This window comes from Gadus morhua, chromosome 2, assembly GCF_902167405.1.
Source record: "Gadus morhua chromosome 2, gadMor3.0, whole genome shotgun sequence".
NCBI classification, from domain to species: domain Eukaryota; kingdom Metazoa; phylum Chordata; class Actinopteri; order Gadiformes; family Gadidae; genus Gadus; species Gadus morhua.
This window is the reverse complement of record NC_044049.1, coordinates 7,869,880-7,889,953: the sequence shown is the minus strand read 5'-3', so window position 1 is coordinate 7,889,953 and position 20,074 is coordinate 7,869,880. Positions and strand designations below refer to the sequence as shown.

At 39.0% G+C, this 20,074-nt stretch overlaps 3 protein-coding genes across 4 annotated transcripts in view; 1 reads left to right on the top strand and 2 right to left on the bottom strand.

The window, feature by feature from the left end:
• Positions 1 to 1,203: 1,203 nt before the first annotated feature.
• stxbp2 (syntaxin binding protein 2) lies at positions 1,204 to 11,983 on the bottom strand. Of its 2 annotated transcripts, none has more exons than XM_030350079.1 (19): positions 11,868 to 11,983; positions 10,785 to 10,834; positions 10,612 to 10,693; positions 10,153 to 10,229; positions 9,854 to 9,929; positions 9,670 to 9,773; positions 9,393 to 9,541; positions 8,485 to 8,569; positions 7,570 to 7,700; positions 7,176 to 7,283; positions 6,796 to 6,853; positions 6,624 to 6,689; positions 6,283 to 6,363; positions 4,347 to 4,488; positions 4,064 to 4,170; positions 3,864 to 3,962; positions 3,438 to 3,523; positions 2,378 to 2,538; positions 1,204 to 1,837 (listed from the first exon to the last, which is right to left on the bottom strand). In XM_030350079.1, exons 1-19 carry the CDS (start codon positions 11,902 to 11,904, stop codon positions 1,758 to 1,760), a joined length of 1,779 nt encoding a protein of 592 aa, XP_030205939.1. In that variant the 5' UTR covers positions 11,905 to 11,983; the 3' UTR covers positions 1,204 to 1,757. The 2 variants fall into 2 exon arrangements, with proteins under 2 accessions (XP_030205939.1, XP_030205948.1); XM_030350088.1 differs by having other exon boundaries at positions 2,378 to 2,535.
• Positions 11,984 to 12,985: 1,002 nt separating this feature from the next.
• On the bottom strand, positions 12,986 to 14,442 carry pet100 (PET100 cytochrome c oxidase chaperone). The gene is made up of 4 exons (XM_030377394.1): positions 14,333 to 14,442; positions 14,042 to 14,128; positions 13,824 to 13,856; positions 12,986 to 13,452 (listed from the first exon to the last, which is right to left on the bottom strand). The coding sequence occupies exons 1-4, from the start codon at positions 14,357 to 14,359 to the stop codon at positions 13,363 to 13,365; spliced, it is 237 nt and encodes a 78-aa protein (XP_030233254.1). The 5' UTR covers positions 14,360 to 14,442; the 3' UTR covers positions 12,986 to 13,362.
• A 788-nt stretch (positions 14,443 to 15,230) lies between these two features.
• Positions 15,231 to 20,074, top strand: part of brd4 (bromodomain containing 4) — a 31,369-nt gene continuing 26,525 nt past the window's right edge. Inside the window, exon 1 of the mRNA XM_030377352.1 lies at positions 15,231 to 15,337. The gene's annotated coding sequence lies outside the window, so the exon portion shown is untranslated. The remainder of the gene's footprint in view (positions 15,338 to 20,074) is intronic.

Here is a 20,074-nt window from a genome sequence, read left to right as displayed (position 1 = left end):
GTGGCAATAACAGAATGTCATGTTCAGTTTGTTCATAATGCTCTAATCAGGATTCGAGACTCTCAACCTAAGGATCCCCAGTACAAGGCATTATACCGTTGAGCCACTGACATTCCTGAACTGCATAAAGCCTCATTCACATGGTGAAAATGTCGATTGATAAGCACACATCAAGAAAACTCCAAGCACACATTTCACAAGAGAATTAAGGGCTTTCTTAAAATAGTAAATTTGCACTGTTAATGGTATCCACCTAATGATCGAAGTATGGTCTTTATACAATAACAAAATGGTCCTATAGGCAAAATGGTTTGAGACTGTGGACGTTTGGCTTTTCTATGAAATTGTGGGAAAAGTAAACATTTTTAGACCAGAAGACCAGGGTGAAAAAGATGCATCTGATTTTAGAGATTAATATGATGAAAGCATTTTGAGTCCAGTAAGGAGAAATAAGGCTAGTTCATATTTATTTATTTTTAAATAGCGCCACCTTTGGGTGCAGTGCCACAATTTGGGTTTATGGGTAGTAGGGGGTATTGGTATCCACCTAATAATAGTCGCGTTATTTTTATACAATAACAAAATGGTCATATAAGAAAAAAATGGGCTTACTGCTCCAACTTTATTGGCCAATATTTCTCAAATCAAACTAAATAAAACAAATTCTGTTTCAAGATTTTTGTGAGGCTTGGTCTTAAGATTTTATGTGGCGATTTTGGTTAATTTATTATTTTTGTAGCCTGTGAATATTTTTATCATGTTTGGATTCTTTTTATTATTATTATTTTACAATTATGTTATGAAATTGTGGGAAAAGTAAAAATCTTTAGGGCATAAAACTCGGGTTTTATAGATGCATCTGATTCTAGAGATTAATATTATGAAAGAATTTTGAGTCCAGGTTAATCTGGTGAGGAGAAATAAACCTAATTCATGATTTTTTACAATAGTGCCACCTTTGGGTGCAGTACCACAAATTTCAAAAAATTTCGATTTACGGTATAGGCTGCAATATGACCTTTACAGAATTTGAGGGAAAAACATTTTTGTTACAGAAACCATAGGGACCCCTAATTAAGGGAACCAAAGCGAGTAGTGATTTTATATGTTGCAGTATCATTGGATTATCTCTGTCCCGTTTACTTTTTATGATGGTCAGTAAAGTTTTAGGCTAGAAAATAGAAGTATAGACATACTTACTAATACTAACATAGTATAACTTTTTTATTTTTACATAGAACAAAGACACAGAGACCCACCACACTCAAAATCTTACTCTAAAAAGGTACATGAGAAAAGTGCTTGATTTCAAAATAAACTTTTGAGAAGCAACTTTGAAAGTGGCATCAAGGAGGGACAGTAGAATTAGACAATGAGACTTTGTTTTCAAAGGTAACTCTAAGATTACTTTTTAAATTATTCGGTGCTAAGACCGCAAATATATGATTTCATTACAACAAAAATAATTTGAAATAATTACAGTATAGGATACAATCATCGGGTACAGTAAATACAATCTATTTAAATTAAATACTTTGGCTATGATGTGAAACCAAATGGTAGTATATACATAATCTATTTCAAATTGAGCATTGCACACACAAAAAATGTATACATATCCTTCCAGTGATTATATCTTTCACTACCTGGGTGAGTACACATACACCGCAAATCCAGTGACAATGGACCAGCATCCCTCATCAGCACAAGTTAAATATATCTCTATCCCAATCTGCCCCCTCTGCAAAGGATCTCCCTTAAAAATCCGGATTAAGCACTTTGTCTAGACTCTTCACGTCGTTCAGGAAGCTTGTCGGTGTCAGGATGTGAGATGACCCTGTCAAAGAAAACACAAGAAAAATATGTTAACTTTACATGGTCAAAAGTGGATCCCTTAACCAAGTGCCTGGAACCTATCTGCAAGGCTACCAATTCAGCCATTCATTCATGACGTTCAATTATTGACAAGCAAAATATGGATCAACAATGCCTTTGTGTACTGTTAAAAACAATAACCGAACAAAAAGATGCAAGAATCAGGGCTAAATTCAATAACGTAAAAACAAGCCATTGAAAAATGAATTAACATTGAAACATTGGTTAATCAATGGGTTTCTTTCTAAAAATGAAGGTTTTGCAAATGCTCTGCGACACACTTAAAAAGCCAGCATGACCCACTTGCCATTCACGAGTCTTGCGACCTACCAGGTGAGAATCAGTGAAGTAGACCATTTTATCCAAAGAAAACCGGAGAGCAATCAAAGCATACAGTCAAAATCGTAGAAGGTCGAAAATAAACTGTTTCCAAATATACATGTAAATGAGGGTTCTGTAACCAGGCAAGGGGTGCCCACTTTGTTAACAAAACGAAACCTACCAATCAGGACTTCCCATTTTCCGTCGGTGGCTCGAGTGACCTCATAGGCCGAGCGCATCTCAGAATGTGTCACCCCACCAATCACGAAGACGATGAGACGTGGCCCGGAGCGGTACTCCGTCGGAGATTTGTTTTTGTGCCAGTGCCCGAATCGTGCACTGCTATTCAAAAAAACAAAGACATGTACGCAAAATATACAGTTTTAATATATACAGAGTTCAGTCATCCAGCGGCCACTTTAACCAAAGCCACAGTCCAACATCAGATACACGTGATCGACGAGCTGATAGGCATTGTGATAGGCATAGTCTGCAGTCATTTAGTGACTTACAATTGCCACTTGGGCTGGGCAATCATTATTTAACATTGTTCATTGGAGTCATATCATAAAGTAAGTCTGAAAAATTAAGAAGTACAACATGTTGAAGTTGTAAACCATACCATACTGAAAAGACCACAATCTTCAGTGAAATGCCACGGTTACGTCGAAAGAGGATGTTATTTCATCAATGTCAATGTTGCATAGATTAAGAGTACAGGAAGTATCGTGGAGTCTCGCAAATGGTCTGCAGTGTGCTCTATATATAGAAACACATCGACATCTGGTGTCAGCAGGATAAAGTGACATTAATTAATACTCAGACCCAGACCAGACCATCAAGTGCTTGACCACACAGGAAGGGAGACAAATAAATTGTCCATTAGTGAATGCAGATTATGTTTTGACACAGGCTCTTAAATGTGGTTTGTGTAAACCCTCGAATGTGGTCGGAAGTTCCCTGGGATTATGAAGCGCTGTAATGAACCCGGTAAACTGGTCTTATTGGATCTTTAGACCTCAAGCTCCATTCATGAGAAAAAAAGTCAACAACACATAAATATAGAAATAGTAAACAAAATTATAATCTGGAAGTTTTATTGTTTACCATCATACAGTGTCATCATGAAAGGTGTACTTCAATGTCTTCAAATCTATTTCCATGTAATTTGAACCAGCACCTGGTCAGGTAAGGGTGTAGGGGCGGGGGATCTTCAATATGTACCATAGCACAGCACCCACCTCACTGCAGTCTGCGTCGTGTTGATTGGCGCTGGATCGGAGACAAAAGGCCACAGTTTTCTGTCCAGCTTGTCCTCCAGGGCATTCTGTGCCCAAACACACACAAAGACACACAAAGAATGTCAGAGGTGACAACACAGACAATCAAAGTTCGGCACATTCTTCCAATATTAATTAAAAGAGTGCATTCGTTTTTATATGTGAATGCAAGAATAAAAAAATATATATATTCCCCACAACTAATGCCTTTGGTACTCCACGCTTAAGATGTTCCTTTGAGTATGCAGAAGGAAGAGATGTCTTGAGGCAATTTGAAAATCCCTGCTGGAGCACATTTTTGCATTGGATGCCTCACTCCTCATGATTCTACTCTTACGCTGCCCACGTGGCTGCACATATTGGCATGCGGTTGCAGGTTCGCACTACCTCCATGATGTCTTTGAGGACCGGAGTCCATCGGGAGAGCTGGTAGGTCGACTCTGTTCGCTCTTTCCTCTCAGGCTGGGCTTGTCCTGCGTTGGCGCCCTGATGGGGAACAACAAGACATTTGCATAGCAAATAGCTTCATGGTGTGCACGGGGCAGCGGGAGGAGGAGTTGTCTCAGGGCTGCGGTGGAGAGGCCTACCCCGGCTATGATGTTACAGCCCAGGTGCTGCAGGTTGGTGATGATGTTGCTGTCCGCCTGTATGTTGGCGTGCTGAATGAGCTTGGTGAGGTTCTCATCAGCAATGCCTGCAAGGAACAAGGTGCGAAACAACTCTAATAGACGATGTCGGAAAACAGACCTGCCTTGATTAATTGACAGCAGATTCTCTCCATTTTAAAACACCTGCCCATCAAGTGAAGTGTTTTTTTGGGAGCAGGTTTCGTGAGCAGTCGAATGGACGGCTGATGGTCATTGAACCCACCCTTTTTCTTGTGGAAGATGTACAGCAGGATGATGCGGATCTTGTCGTAGGCCTCGATGTCGTTGTCGAGCAGCACGGGGACGATGCTCTTCATGGCGTCCCTCAGGGGCTGCCCCTCTGCATCGGAGCCCATGGCCAGGTCCTTTGGTGGAGTGTCACCATTAGTAACCGTCATAGGGTTCAATGCAAAGACGTTACTCACAGTGACACTATTTCGGCCAATACCAAGGGTCATTTGCTAACTTCATATTTTAGATGTAAAAGATTAATTTAAAAAATGTAACCATCAAAATGTATCAAAACCAATCAGCAATATGGGCTTCTTACAGTCTTCAATAGCTTTTATAAATGCCCCCCAGGTTGTTTGAGCTCCCTTTACAAACACCAGGAGCTTTGCCCTTCTTAAGATATTTGTATAAATACATTCAAAAAGGTTTACTTTTGAAAAACCAAGACAGATTCCTTGTTTCGCTTACCAACTTGCCAATAACTTCTGATTCAGATTAAGTCAACATGAAACATGGCATCTACTTTTCTCTAGGGGTGTGTGACGAATACCTTTATAACTGAAGTATACTCCTGCTATAATTAAGCCACGGCGTCACGGATCAGGGCACATCCCTCCCACATCCTTCCTGGAGTCAGCCACACCCTAATATCTTGTTTATCTTAGAAATGCGTCACGAAAGACAATGTTCCTTCACCCGATATTTAATGATACACACCCGATGATCACTCCATGATCCCAGAAATACGTCACTCAGTTTCGTGAAGTTTGTTTTCTATTGAGTCTTGATGTGGAAACCTACTTAACTGTAGCATGGGCATGTATGAAAAGGTACATTTTAAAACATTTCAAATGCACAAGTGAGCCATTCTTCTTTGTGGTGAGATGTAAAACATTATATTACAGCAGCGAGATATAACCATCAAAATGTTTCAAAACCACTCAGCGATATGGGCTTCCTACAGTCTTTAAAAGCTTTTATAAATGCCACCTTGGTTGTCGGATCCCCGTCCAAACACTAGGAGCTTTGCCCTTCCTAAAAAAATCTGTATTCCAAGTATTCCTTAATCCCTATTCTCCATTAGGCTTAGCCAGTGACCAACAAACCTTGCTCTTTCACATTTGAAATTCACTAGCGCTGGAAACAAGCCATCAATGTCTACGGCCATAACTTTTTTTTATCACCTATAGTGTCACATTCACAAAGCCTTCTTTGTACTTGCATGAACCATACAATGGAGGACATTTATACCGCTGAGGGTAGAGTGGTGGTGACTGGCTTGCTTAAGATTTCCGTTTCAGAGCCAACACAACCCCCCCCCTCCCAATGGGATTACAGAAACAGCTCTCAACTACGCCACCGGTGCATTAGCAACGCAGAGTGAACGGTTTATGCAAGTGTCCCGATTAACGCTCCTATTAAATAAAAGTCACACCGTGCTCCTGGGTCGCTTTTTAGTGTCTGACCTGTCAGACACTTGTTTGCTTAAAAAGCGTCTGAGTTACGGTAGCACAGACATTGTTTGGGGGACATGTTAAAATGCTGCAATTTTTTGGGCCGTCGCATTTTTTGCCTTGGATTGGATTGACGCATCAGATTACAGTGTATCGCCGCATATGCAAAAGGAAATGGAAGGTCTCGTCTTTCAACGCCGTCACGATTAAAACTCCCCCCCATTATGCACAACTACAGTGGGTCGATAGCCAATGCACGTTTCCCAGGGGAGCTAATAGAGTTAATGCATTAATGGAGTGGTACGTCTGCTATGCTGTTGCAGTGAGCAGTTGTCATTCCATGACAGAAACTCTCTCAAAGAGACTCTGTGAACATTGTGTTATAGACTTAATGACGACTCGACGGTTGTATGAGAGTGAGGTATAGAGTCTGCTTCTAAAGAGTGTTCAATTAAAGAGACCTGTTCCACAGACCTGTTCCACCTCACAAAGTTTTTCCAGAGATTGCTTGTACTTCTTCATGCAGGCATCAGCGAGATGCAAGTGAGTACTGTACTGTAAATATAAAAAAGGGAAAGCATTAAGACATACAGTATAAATGAAAGAGGTTGGAGTAAAAGGTACAGATGTTGGTAAGTGGCCACGACTGTAACTGTGACAATTAAACACATCACATTGATGAGTGCAACATAAAGAATAGTTAAAAGTAATTTGATTCATATTTGGGGGGAAATTCCATAATTTCAAACAATTTCTCATGCTTTTATTTAATTTTTTATTTAATCTTTAACTTCAATAAATGTGCCAACACTCACCAAGCTGAGCTCTTTTTGGTATTGTGGCATTTTCTTCAGCATCTGGGAGAGATCTTTGATGTTGGCCTAAAAGTACAAAAGACATTTAATGGTGGGTGACCACAACACCATGCCCAGCCACAGGCCACTTAACGCTGCAAGGACAATGGCTCCCACAGTGTTCATTACTCACATTATCAGTGGACATCCTTTTACTCTCACAGAAAGTACGCAGCAGTTCAGTCACCTTCCTGCAAAAAGGACGACATTAATTTACAAAACACCCCCTTGGATTGTGAAGTACTTGAAGTAATGCACTCATACATATTAAATAATGACTCACCACCTTTTCAAAACGTTGACGATTTGAGTTGGCATCCGGAACGTTAATGTCAAAAACGAATGGACTCATACATACAACACGCTACTCACAAAAACAAATACCCTACAAGACTCCATCTACAGGCACAACACAAGCCACGCTTATAAAACGATTTACTATTCAGTGAGCCAAAGTGCACAGAGCAGAAGGCCTCTGCGCACTGCCGACCTACCACCAGGTGACACACTTACTTGGTGACATCGGCAATGTGCATGTGTCGGAGCTGAACCCAAAGCTCATCATCCTCATCCAAGAGAACCTCTCTCTCTTTACTTTCTCCAATTCCAGTGGTTTGAAACCTTGAACATGCAGCACATCAAATGTTTGAATACAGGAATACATTTCTTTTTAGCAGACCCTTTAATCTAAAGAAACGTAAGCATTATTTATGCATTCATATAATAAGCAGGCAAGGGAAAGCATCTTGCACATGGAAGCCTAAAAGGTATAAAGTGGACCGCGCGAATCGAACACAAAACCTTTCGGCCAGGAGTTGAAAGATAAACCTACCTACTAGAATTTCCTGCTCAAGTATTCCTATTTGATTTATCAGCTGCACATTGTATTTATAGGCATAGCACTCACTTGTAGATGTCTTGCTTTATGTCCAGCAAATCGTAGACCATGGCCTGGAAGGTCATCTCGTGCAGAATGGGTGTGATGGGGTCATATCCTCGGTCTACGATCAGTAGCTGGGATCGGGCCTTATCTGCACCCTAAAGACAGGCAACGTTGTTCAGTAAAATAATATAACGTGACAATGAGTGGTGGGGGACTTATGTGTAATTTTATGTGAATTGCTTTGAAATGCCAGAAGAACAGTAAGAGAAGAAGAAAATAAATACATAAACCAAAGCCAAAAGAGAGCTCAATTATTGCTAAATGCATAATGAATTATGTTTTGATTTTTACCTGGCATCTTAAAATAACTCATTGCAGTATGCAAGGACATTTTTATCAGGAAGATGAGTTTTCTCCAGTGGATCGATTTGGTTTGTTAAATCCACATTAGTCTGTTATTTCGATATCCAAGAATGGGTCATCATTTTGTTAAAATGTATCATGCATGTTTAAAGATTGATAAATATTTTCTCAGATGAGAAACAAATTTAATATTAAAACAGGACCTTTTAAGAGAACTCAAGAGGGGGCCAGTTCTAATACGTCCAACTCCTCTATGTACATTAGGAACTGTAAATGTGAATCGCAATACATGCCTTTCAGACCAGTCTCAGACGCAAGGAAATGTCAGCTAAGGAAGAATGGAAGAAAAATAGTGAAAGAAACAGCAGAGTCAAGCACAAAGGGAAAAAATGATTAACAAGAAGAAAGCCCCAAAATTGCCCCATAAACACCAAGAAATGTGTGAAGTACAGCGCTTCTCAAGCTTAGCCGAGCTGAAGGTTGCTCTGGGTTTTATCAGAGAGACAATAACTTTTGTTGCAGTAGCAACAGGATAATGTGTTAACTGGGCTTGGCAGTTCCACACTCTCTCCTCACCTCTCCCATGCTGGGGTTGTCGGCTTTATGGGCGTTGAGTTGCTGGTAAACCTCCTCAGCCAGTTTAGCGTTCACCTGGGGGCCACTAGCATAGATAATGGGAACAATAACCGTCAGCCACGCCAGAGAATTAAACACACGGTGTGTTATGACAATTCAATTTGAGACTGGGCGGAGTCGCGCTAGTCAACTGTGGAATCGTTATTTTTTTGTGTTTTTTTTAGGTGGAAGGTTAACATGCCTTTCGCAGTACAATCTTTCGAAACCGTGATCCCGCCAGTTGTGCTAGTCAATGATGTCATGTCGACAACGGCAGGAAAAGGCATGGGTGTCGGGAAAAAAACCTTGCCCTACGACATTCCATTTTTGGCTTTGATTACATTTTTATGCTCCTCAAAGACAGCTGCTGATACACATGTGCGTCAACAATGACAGATGTACGCAGGTCTCAAAAGTATTTTCATTTTCTCTTATCGCTAATTATTGTAGGTCTGATTGCAGGGTTTCGGTAGTTGAATGAAGAATACGATAAATACAGGTTTTTCCTGCGCAGTGTAGGGCTACTTGATTATGAAAAAGATCATATTCACGATTATATTGAAATCACGATTATTCAAACAATTATTTTTGAGTTTGAAAACATGATGTATTTATTCAGCATGTCTCTCCCAAAAAACACTTTGTAATTGAGAACTTTGAAATTTCGCCTTAAAAAGAATACACAAAATGGTCAAATAGACAATTTTCAAATCTAAAATAATGAACAGATATGTATCCAGCTGGTAAAAGCATTTAATAAACATAAATTAAAAATATATATACATATCGAAAACTCGATTACATTAGTTTTGTGATCGTTTGACGCTAAATTCGGTTAATCCCCCAGCCCTAGCACAGTGCTCTGGTACCTGCGATAGCGGACGGCAGGGTACTCCTTCAGCGTGTCGCAGAGGGTGGCGATCTGCTCGGCCAGACCCTCCAGCATCTTGTCCTTGCCTCCAGACGACTCAGGGCTGTAGAAGCGGTGCATGGAGGTGGGGTCATCCATGGAGAACACCTGTGGTGGTGGGTTGAAGAGAGACATGTAGGGTTAACGGGTTGAGTTTTGGTGAAAACCCCCAAAAACCGTATTTGGCGCGGTCTTGGAGAAATGGAAGCAGCGAGTTTAAGAGGAAGACCCTGAACCTGAGACTCGTAGGGCAGGAAGGCCACGTTGATCTCCTTCAATGTCTTCACAAACTTGGCAATTCTGGATTTCCCGATTTGAGCAAAGAGACTATCTGGACAATCTATGAAGCAGGGAAGAGAAAGACATTTAGAAAAGGTTATTTCGAACCTTAAAGATATGGAGAACATCAAATCATCTTACTGTCGGTGAAGAAGATGTGTGCTGCTTTGTAGGTGAAAGCAGTTTCTTTGAAGTCCTTGATCAGAGCTTCAACAGACTGCGATAGACAAAAAGAGAAAGGGATAGGAAGATTTAGAGAACTTCGGAGTAAAGGTACACTATTTCAATTTGGCCTGTTTCCTCCATCTCTGATGACACAGCATGTCAATTTGTCAATTTGTTAAATATTGTAGCTTAGATTCTATAATATATAGTATACTTGTACCAACGCAAAAGACACAGGAATTGGATCGTGACTACAATAAAGTTGGAACACTGACCTTCTCCACTGGTGAGATGAGATAGATGGCCTCCAGACTGGAAATGGGCTCCCTGCGTTTGCTGATATCCTCTACGACTGAAAGGTGAAGGGTGGATCATTGTATTAATATGAGGCTTGAGTATACAGGCATACAACCACATGTGTATTCTACATGTTTAGGCTTTATGCCTCAATTTCATCACAACCAGGTTGCCCAGGATAACTTATTGAAAACATTCGCTCTTACACGAGTAGAATGTCTACACATTGATCAGACTGCCACTGTAGCTGTTTAATAATTACAGTCTTATATTTATCCTATTTGTGGGATATATAATTTGCCACTGTAGCTGTTTAATAATTACAGTCTTATATTTATCCTATTTGTGGGATATATAATTTGCCACTGTAGCTGTTTAATAATTACAGTCTTATATTTATCCTATTTGTGGGATATATAATTTAACAGGTCACTTACTGGTAACCCCCTCTGCCAAAATATCAGACATTTTGCAGCATGATGATAAAATGCGCATACTGATGTGATCCACAATGAGGACCTGAGGAACCATACATTTGAAATAAAAGGTTAAAACATGCATACGAGAAAGCTAAAGTGATGTTGTTCTCTTACTGTCGAGTAGTTCTCACCTTCCATTCTCCATCCTTCTTTACGCTCTTGATGACTCCATTTAAGATCTCTGCAGATAAACACATAGATGTATGGTTAAGAATACTGACATCCTTATGCGACTTTGCCACATCTTAATGGTCTCTTGCAACAAGAAAAGATGCCTAAATAATTATATAGGCTACATATTAAGGCCAGATGTCAAGGTGTTATGCATCTTGCATTTCGCTTCAACTCTCAACCCAAAACCAACAACTTTGTAACCATTTCGTATCTACGTATGAAAAGTGTGTTTGAAAGATTTGAGGCAGATTACCACCATGACTTTGCTGTATGGCAAGAGTGTGGTGTAATAACAAATGAAGAACTACAGTTTAGTTGCCAGGTTGCCTTTTAAAGAATTGGACTTGATGTTAGCCAATAGAGACTTGGCTGTAACTGCTTATGATTACAGTTTATAAGTATTATAATACTGTAGATTAATAAACAAGTTAATTATCTGGTTACTTTAATTTATATTGGTTAACTTGTAAGGAAATATGAGCAACAGAAAAACAACCTACATGAAAAGGGGATACAATGTCATTTTAAGACAAATTTAACTCAGTACAAATGATACATCATAGTTGGATCTGAAATAAACCTCATTAATTCAAACAATCTACATTTTCTAGTAATCCCTCTGTTAAATCCCCGGAAAATTAACAAAAAAGTCAAATCTCATGACACGATTCTCGATTTCACTTCCTCGTAGCAATAGACCGTTTAGCCACTGTTTAATAGGCCTATATATATAGTTGCATTAACCCCTCGTATTAATAGAAGGATTAGTAGACAACGTACTAGATACCGTATTTAACAAAATTATTATCAAAACTTTGATGGTTGCCTTTAATGAGCGATGATGTTAGTTACTAGGAACTAGGGGTTGAAGAAATCCTCTCAGGCGACCTATCAATAGAGATGTAAAATCCTAAACAAATAGCTAATAACATAAGCAGACACTCTCATAACTGGGCATTTGACAACTCGTGTTAGTCAGTGTTGAGTTCTCTTCACATCTAAATATATATAATGACACAGAAATTAAGAAAAGGGCTTACTTTCTCCAACTATCGCCTTCAACCCACTCGGTGCCATCGTAGCCTCTTGCGTGTTGCTAACCTGTTACTTCCGTGTTGTTAGTATTTTCCTGGTCGTCCAAAGCAGGTTTTGAAAAGGAAACATTATCACCCAGTGTTTCGTTTTAGCATTACAATCTATATCTAACAGGTGCACCGCATGTCAAGATCAAAAGTTGACTCAATATTGGTTATAGAAAAAATAAAATGAATAAAATTATGCATTTATGAATCTTGTTCTTGCAATGCAATGTAGGGTTAATTTTACTTTGTTTGGTGTTTGGGTCTTTGGCTGTTTACAATGTTCACTACAATAATAAAATAATTATTGTTTTCAACCTGACTCATTGACCCTGGATAGGTTTCCATAAAAACATGTAAACTACTCCCAACACCCCACCTCCAACAATACACCCCCAGCCTCCCCTATCTATGTACCCAAGTAGTACAGGAAGACTTACATGCATGAAGTGCAATACATTTGCAACACAGAGTAAAACTCGGTCGCTTGTGCATTGAATCAATGTTCAATCGGGCTCATTTATCAATGGCATCAAATACATTTTTACAATTTTCTTTTCAATTTGTACAGATCAAAGCAATAAACTACACTGGGTTTTAAAACCGTGTTTAATTTATATTTTTATCAAGATAAAACTGATTATATCAACCCATATCGATTATAATTGCTTTTAAAAACAAAAATCACATCTTATCACAAAAAAGCACCTTCATTCCTCATTTGGATTTAACAGAGGTAAATGGCAAACATGGCTATCTATATTGCTTGTTATTGAGAAAGTAAACTCTGTTGACACAAATTGTTAAGGCTGTTATTGTTGTTGGTCCATAAGACACCCGAAACATGCATGAGACAGAAGACTTTTTGTCCCAAATAACGTTGTGTTAAGTCATAAGACTTAATTTGTGACTCCTCAGGTAATTTCAATAGAATAGAATCCATATGAAAAGATCCAAAACAAAAAATAAAGAGATTTTACATACTTCATCTTTCGTGAGCGAAAATGATCAATCGAAAACCAACTTCAGTGGTAGAAAGTATCTTTCTAATAAAACATGTGGTGTCCAAAACACATACACACATTTACAAAAGAATCCTTTAATTTTCATTTCTTAAAGATGTAAAAATAAAACGTTCATGGAAAAATCGTATTACATTGAACTTTATCAAGACAGCATCAAAAACAATCATTAAAGAACAATTATGCATACTTGAATAAATAAATATTGTTGAATCTGATGGAAATAGATATTATGAAGGACAATGATGTCAGCATTTCTCGAAAGTGCAACACGGTCAAAATATCAAGAACATAATTTGCAATTCAAAATACATTTTATTAAAGCGTCTGTTGATCGGAAAAGCTTGGGGTCCAGGCCAAATGGTATCCAAATCCAAATGGAAAACAGTTTTCTTCTGAATGAAATAAAACTCTTTCCAGGTTGTTGTTTGTCCTTAGTTTTGTGACTCCAAAGCCATTTCTTTCAATAAGCGTTTCTCCTTACGGTTCCGCATTCTTTCTTTAAATTCCTCCAACTCTTTTCTCTGTTAAAAGAAGAAGAAAAAAGACACATTACTGTGCAGTGAGGCCTTAAAAAATAAACAATAACAAATGTGTAATGCGCATTAAAAATATATTATTCTTTACTTTTAAGTATAGGCATAGTCAAATCTCTGATGAATTGCTTGGTTATATCAGAGTGTAATGGATGAAAGTTCAAATCAATATTGTTTGTTTACATTATACATTTGTTTTCTTGTTAAAACAATAAGAATAACCATTGTCAATAGAAAAGCTTTAGATTCATCCAGCTCAACTATAAAATGTTTGACTAGTAAAAATTCCTCCTGAGTAATGGGTTTAGTCCGGACAAAAATAAATACAAACATTGAGAACAAACCAGACTGTCACTTACGTGCATTTTCTCGTCGGGTGGAAAAATTTCTCTCTGGAGGTTACACACATGGTAAATAACGGAAGGACAGAGAGGAGAGATGGAGACAATTTACAGATTGAACCATCGTGTCATGTGTGTGTCTGTGTGATTACTGGTTTCAGTCAGAAAAGGCATCTCAACATTTAATGAACAATGAAGAGTAACAGTTAGCCTACTATTGAGAAAACCTCACATACCTTTCTCTTGACTATATATTCTTCAAAGTATTCAGCCTGGTTTGATATCCAAAACATGGTAACGGGAAATGACAAATACAGCACCATCTGTTTAAAATAAAAACAATGTTGACTGGTCGGGGAGATTGCAAAACGTTTCAAGTATACCACAACCACAGCACACATTATGCTAAAGAATGTAAGGTATAATTACACCAATATCCTTCATTAACGATGAATCCAACAATGTACGGAACTAAGACCCCAAAAAAATGCAACTAATACTTAATGTTTATTATCATACTCACTTACCCGAAACATCTCTATTTTAACACCCATTTTAGCATCCACAATGGTCAACCTTCACACTACTTCCTGTTACAAAATAGCCGGATATGACGTGTCCTCCGTTTCCTAAAAACGCACCAATCAGCGATTACTATGTACAAGCTGTTTGGCCCAGCGCAAATATACACTTATATTATTTAATTATACTTATTATATGAAAATGTTTACGTATCGGAGTTTTGCAGACGTTACGTCATTCTAACAGTTAAATATATAGAGTATTATTATTATTATTATTATTATTATTATTATTATTATTATTATTATTATTATTATTACTATGTACCTTAAATAGATCACCTCGAGCACCCACACCTCATTTGATAAAGGAAAAGTTTAAAGTTGTGTGTGCACAAAATGTTAACCAGATACATATGAAATATTTTATTTAAGATGCAGATTCTATTTGATGATACGACATCCATTAACGCATACTGTATATACTATTGCATATCTTGATTTGTCGAGTCTCCACTCGTTGGCCACAGGGGAGCGCTGCATGGCACAACAATTCCAAAAATCGTACTGGAATACTTCAGCATGCGGCACAGTACATGCATATATAATACTTTCCGGCCTAATTTCAAAGATTGATGGCGTTTATTACACAAATGATTTTTTTGTTATTATATTTTATTCGTGAATTTTATATTATTCTGGATGGTTCTACTATTTCAATCGCGCTGTAGTTATTACACATGGGTCTGAAATGTCCTTATAAACTATGAATGATAACATTTCAAATATCTAGTTTAGCCCTGGGTCATTTTGACCAATTGTGTATTGCAAATTAGACACGGTTGAGGCAAAACACATTTCGCATACCCGCCGGTCCTCAAAAAAGTTGCCCGCGTACCTCAGTCTTTACGTTCTTTACGTTATCTCGGCGCGTGACGCCATCGACGACGAGAGGTGTTCAGGATCCTTGGAAAGAAAGATCCGCGCGCCCTGACAACCTAATAAACCAAGGTAAACGCTGCGGTTTCACACATCATTTTGCTAGTCATGTTGTCTTGTCCACACCGTGACTGACTAGAAAGTGATATACACATTCGTACCGGTCTAAAGGCGTAAGAGGTCGCAATATTATGCGGCGCCAAACGAGACAGTTGACTTGAACGACGGCCTGTTCACGCTAGCTTGCTAGCTAATGTTAGTTGTCAGTGGTCTACGAGACACGGTAGCCACTATGTTGCATGTGCACACAGCGCCCAAAACATATCTTCCACAATTAATGACATTTGGCTAGTGAATTACACCTTCGGATATGTATTTAGTGTGGTTGTACTCCGTCGCCTGCCTTGTGTTGTGGCAATCTAGTTACATCGTCACGGTGATGATGGCGCACACTCATTCGGGCTCCGTCTATTTGCAGTAAATGCATTCCAAGGAGCCTTTCCCGCACAGATGTAGCTTCATACACCTCCCCTTGGCCCGTTATCAGATCGTATATCAATTTGAAAACATCTCGCAATCACTTGTTACTGACATTGTTCTCCCGAGTCTCGGAGGTTACTCTCAAACCCATTTGGATCACCACCAGCCAGGAAATAACCATAGCCGTATGGCCTGTGATCTAAGATTTCCGTCGGTCGTTCGCCAACAACGGTCATATTTTATGTAATATAACCTCCTGGTATGCCAGTTACATTCTCCATATTCCAGTAATCTTTCTGTTTCGTTCTTGCGATAAGTCTGTTTATTGTTCTCAGTGTTTATACCACGGTAGAATTGAGTATCGCCTCTGTATTTTGACATAACGTAGCCTACATCTAGGTTAATATCCCTGCTGATTGTGTTTTTGTCTTCCGGGATTCTGCTTTGTTTTATCATTATTATTTATTTATGTGTCTTCGGGTTTTCTGAAGACCTAGTTCATCAATCTGTTCTTTATATTTCTTATTCTTATATTCCGTATACTGGTTATGGGTGAATGTTATTGAGACTAGAGCAACCGCTGAACGAATTCATGCAATAGATTGGAAGTGTTATTTATCAACGATATATTTATTGTTCTGTATCCTCTTGTTTTCTTTGTGTCAAAACGAAATAAGTCAAATAAACACGTCCACTTAGGCAGCCTGACTAACCTATATACTCACCGACTATATTTGGGTTCATTCGCTGTTTGCGTTACAATCACAAGGGTAATTATGTACATATTGAAGGCAAACGAGTTCAGAGGTGTAGTGGGTCACATAAGCCAACAAGCTTTGCTTCTGTTTTGAATCCTGTATCGACTGTGTTAAGAACTGTGTTTATTTAAATTATTGTCAGCATATTGTAGTTGTCATTACTGGACCTTTTTCACTAGGTGGGCAGGTCTTTTTTATTTTTTATTCTTGACTTTACAAACAAGGCAGGGGACATCTTTTGTCACCCTGCTTTAAATGTATTGCCTGTCCTTGCTAGATTTAGTTGCTATGGTAACTCAAACCTTGGCCTACTTGTGAAAGACCTGCATGAAAAGTGAACAATCTTACTGCATGAGGAAAATTAAAAATTTGAATGATTTTTGTCTTTATTCTTTAGTCACTATTATGGGCTGCCTGTTTTTGGTTAGCGTGTGCTCTGAACGATATATCAACCATCAAATTCTATTCAAACGCATCTTTGTTTAGAAAGTGCGAGGAGAGAGTTAACTATACCACAACCTATTCATCATGTTATAATTGTAAAGGTATTTATCAGCCTAAATGTACATATCTTGTTGTATGAGCATCATTTCCAATTACAAAATATTGCTAGTTATCGTGGCCTATTTGGAGGGTTTTCCATTCAAGTCCAGGTCTGCAAGTCTGCAGTTTGACAATGGGTCAAACATCATCACCCAAAAACTGTAATTTCTGGTTGCGGAAACGAGGGCAATTTTTTTTGTTGTTATCCCCCTCCATATGTGTCTGGAGTCTGGATATACAAAGCATACACTTTAAAATAATGAAATGATAAATTGCATTTCTTTGACATTTAGCTTCCATGGTCTTGATAGCAGACATTTTGTTGGCATTTATTGAGCGCCTTCTAGTCACACGTGAACACACACCATGGAAAGTTAGCTTATTGGATGTCCCTACTTCCTTCAGCAGTCCCTGTTGGTTTGCGTGGCACTAGTAGTTGGATGATTAATGGGAGTGCCTTCAGATTCCCTGACATAGTCTCCTCCCCATGTACACTACCCATTCTCTCTCTCACACCCCCCCCCCCCCCAAATGACAGGGCCATTGGGTTGGCCTCCTTTAAGTCACTGTTGGTTGGCTTTGTCACACTGGCAGCTGCTGTATTGTCTCTGGGAAGGTTGCATATGGCACGTGGACAGGGGAGCTGGCCAGTGAGCATGGTGTCTGAGGCTTCATTAGGGGAGTTCCTGCTAGATTCATCTGGGGAAACAAGGCACTGCGCAACAGCAGAGCTCAGTGGTCATCAGCTGCATGATGTGGTAGGGTAATGAGTGCTACTCACCTTATCTCATTGTGTGTGTGTGTGTGCGTGTGTGGTAGACTTAGGTAAAGGGTCAGTCAGGCTCTGGTAGTTATTATCGTGTTTATGTATGCTCTTCAAGTCATTAGCTTTATGGCCATGAACACGTACAGCCTTGTGTTTAGGGTTGCAACTAATGATTACTTTGTTGTGCATACTATTGATTGCTTCAATAAAACCGATCCATCACTGATTATGTTCCTGCGATATTCGGGCAGGGTGAAAGGCTGTTGAAATTGAAGATTACGTCTTTAACACGCTCGCATTGGTGGTGTTCTTAATTCACACAGATGAAGTTTCTCCCCTATCTTCATGCATCCACTAGCGTCATATTTGGTTCAACACTCAACCCCATAGCATTAATAACATGCATCTTGAGTCTCCTGATTGCAGAGCAACAGCTATTAATACACGTGTGGGTGCATACAAGACACGCAATAATCTGGCTGTGACTATCTACACCCTTATGGGAACTATAGTGATGCAACAGGAAATCCTTGTAGTTTCACTCCCATTGAAGGCTATGAAAAGCTAAATAGGGCTGGCCTTGAATTTTAAGAGATGCCAGGTTTCAGTCAAGCTCCTACCCATTGACTATTTTCCTTATTTGTTATAGTCTATTATACCATTGTGAAAAAGATGAGGATGTCTGCATTGCCTGGGGAGAGCGCAGACTCTAAACTCTCCCCAGGTAATGCAGACATCCTTTTTAAAGGATGTCTGCTTTATTTAATGTGGACACAAGCAATTTTTTGAAATAAAATTATTACCAAATTTTTCACTTTATTTGGTTTACACATTTGAAGATTTTATTTAAAGTCACATTTGTCTTGTTATCTTTTTTCGTTGTCAATCCAAAAATGATCCGACCCATGACTCACAAACCTTGACACGATCCGAACCGTGAGTTTTGTGATGTTGCATCCCTAACCATTTGAGTTTAATATCTGCAGTAACTGTTATAATCAGAGTAAGCCACTCTGGGCAGTCCCATTATTAGAAAATGTGTGACGGGGGTGGTGATAAGGCCAAGGTTGCATTACCACAGATGAATCCCTGTCGTGGTTTATTCCTTACATAGTCCTCCATGATGTGAAGCGCTCAGTCTTGTTGCCTCCCTCCAAATGCAGGAGATAACTACAGCATGCTAGCCGCCACCACTGTTTGCACATTAACTGCTCATTTTGGCTATGTTGTGTACAGTTGTGCTCACTAATGTGCAACATTCAAATAGCAGCACTATGCTGTTGGTGCAGGATTATTGCATTAAAATCAGTATCACTCTAAGATGCCTGTAATTGGTTGAATAGTTTCTGTTGAAACCCGCCGACTGAGGATGCAATCGGTTAAACCTTGTGGACAGGCGGTCATGTAACCATAATGATAATTTAGTGAGACTGCATATGCTTCACTAGCCTAACAACTAAAAATGGATTTTCATATTCATCCCTCCCCTCGCTTCTCCCACCCAGTTGCCTACGATTCAGAAATCGCTTAAGTCAGCATTTTTATCTTGTGTAAGGAAAATGGAGGGAGGCCAGGCCCTCCATTTTCCAAATTTGGGACCAACTTGAATGTTTAGCAATGGCAACCTGGAAAGTGTTAAGGTGTGTTTCCCATTTCTCAAATAAGCAGGGTTCAGAAACAATGAAGATTTTATATTTTTCTAAAGCTTTTTAAAACCTCACAAGTGTACAGTACCAATTTAATTGACAATATTTTAATTTGTACTGGCTGTCCCAATGAAGGTTCTAATAATATTGAATTATCGCCCAGATCTGATGTTTGCATATATCAGCAGCACACAAGATTCCGGCTCTACACAGCTGATCTTCAACTCTAAATTTAAAGGTGCAATTTTAACATCCCTTCTTTCTGCAATTGTTTCCCGCCTCTACTATTGTCCTCTGTCAGTTGATCTTGTTAATAATGCTGCATTACATATTCCAGTAACACGGCTTGTGTCAAAAACCATCGCTCCGCAAGAGTTGTTTGCTTGCAGAGTTTGGCCCTAAACAGATTGCCTGTGCGCTGCAGGAGACGTTGCAGGCCGTAATTGATTAATTGACAGCAATAGGAAGATCTACGTTTCAGCATTTGAGCATGGAAGGTTAAGAATAAATAAATGAACTCAAACCCTAAATGGCTGTGAATTTAAGGTGCTGTTTCCCACAAAGACCTTGGAGCGTTTGATAGTTTACGGCTTAAATCTTTGTTCTAGTTATAGAC

Excerpts from the sequence above, each read along its gene's own strand:
- pet100 (XM_030377394.1), bottom strand. The coding sequence starts at position 14,359 with ATGGGTGTTAAAATAGAGATGTTTCGG. Across the intron at positions 14,129-14,332 it reads TTAAAATAGAGATGTTTCGG|ATGGTGCTGTATTTGTCATT; the intron begins GTAAGTGAGTAT and ends TATTTTAAACAG. Across the intron at positions 13,857-14,041 it reads AATATATAGTCAAGAGAAAG|AGAGAAATTTTTCCACCCGA; the intron begins GTATGTGAGGTT and ends TGTAACCTCCAG.
- stxbp2 (XM_030350079.1), bottom strand. The coding sequence starts at position 11,904 with ATGGCACCGAGTGGGTTGAAGGCGATAGTTGGAGAAA. Across the intron at positions 9,774-9,853 it reads ACACATCTTCTTCACCGACA|ATTGTCCAGATAGTCTCTTT; the intron begins GTAAGATGATTT and ends CCTGCTTCATAG. Across the intron at positions 3,524-3,863 it reads TCCTCAAAGACATCATGGAG|AATGCCCTGGAGGACAAGCT; the intron begins GTAGTGCGAACC and ends GTTTGGGCACAG.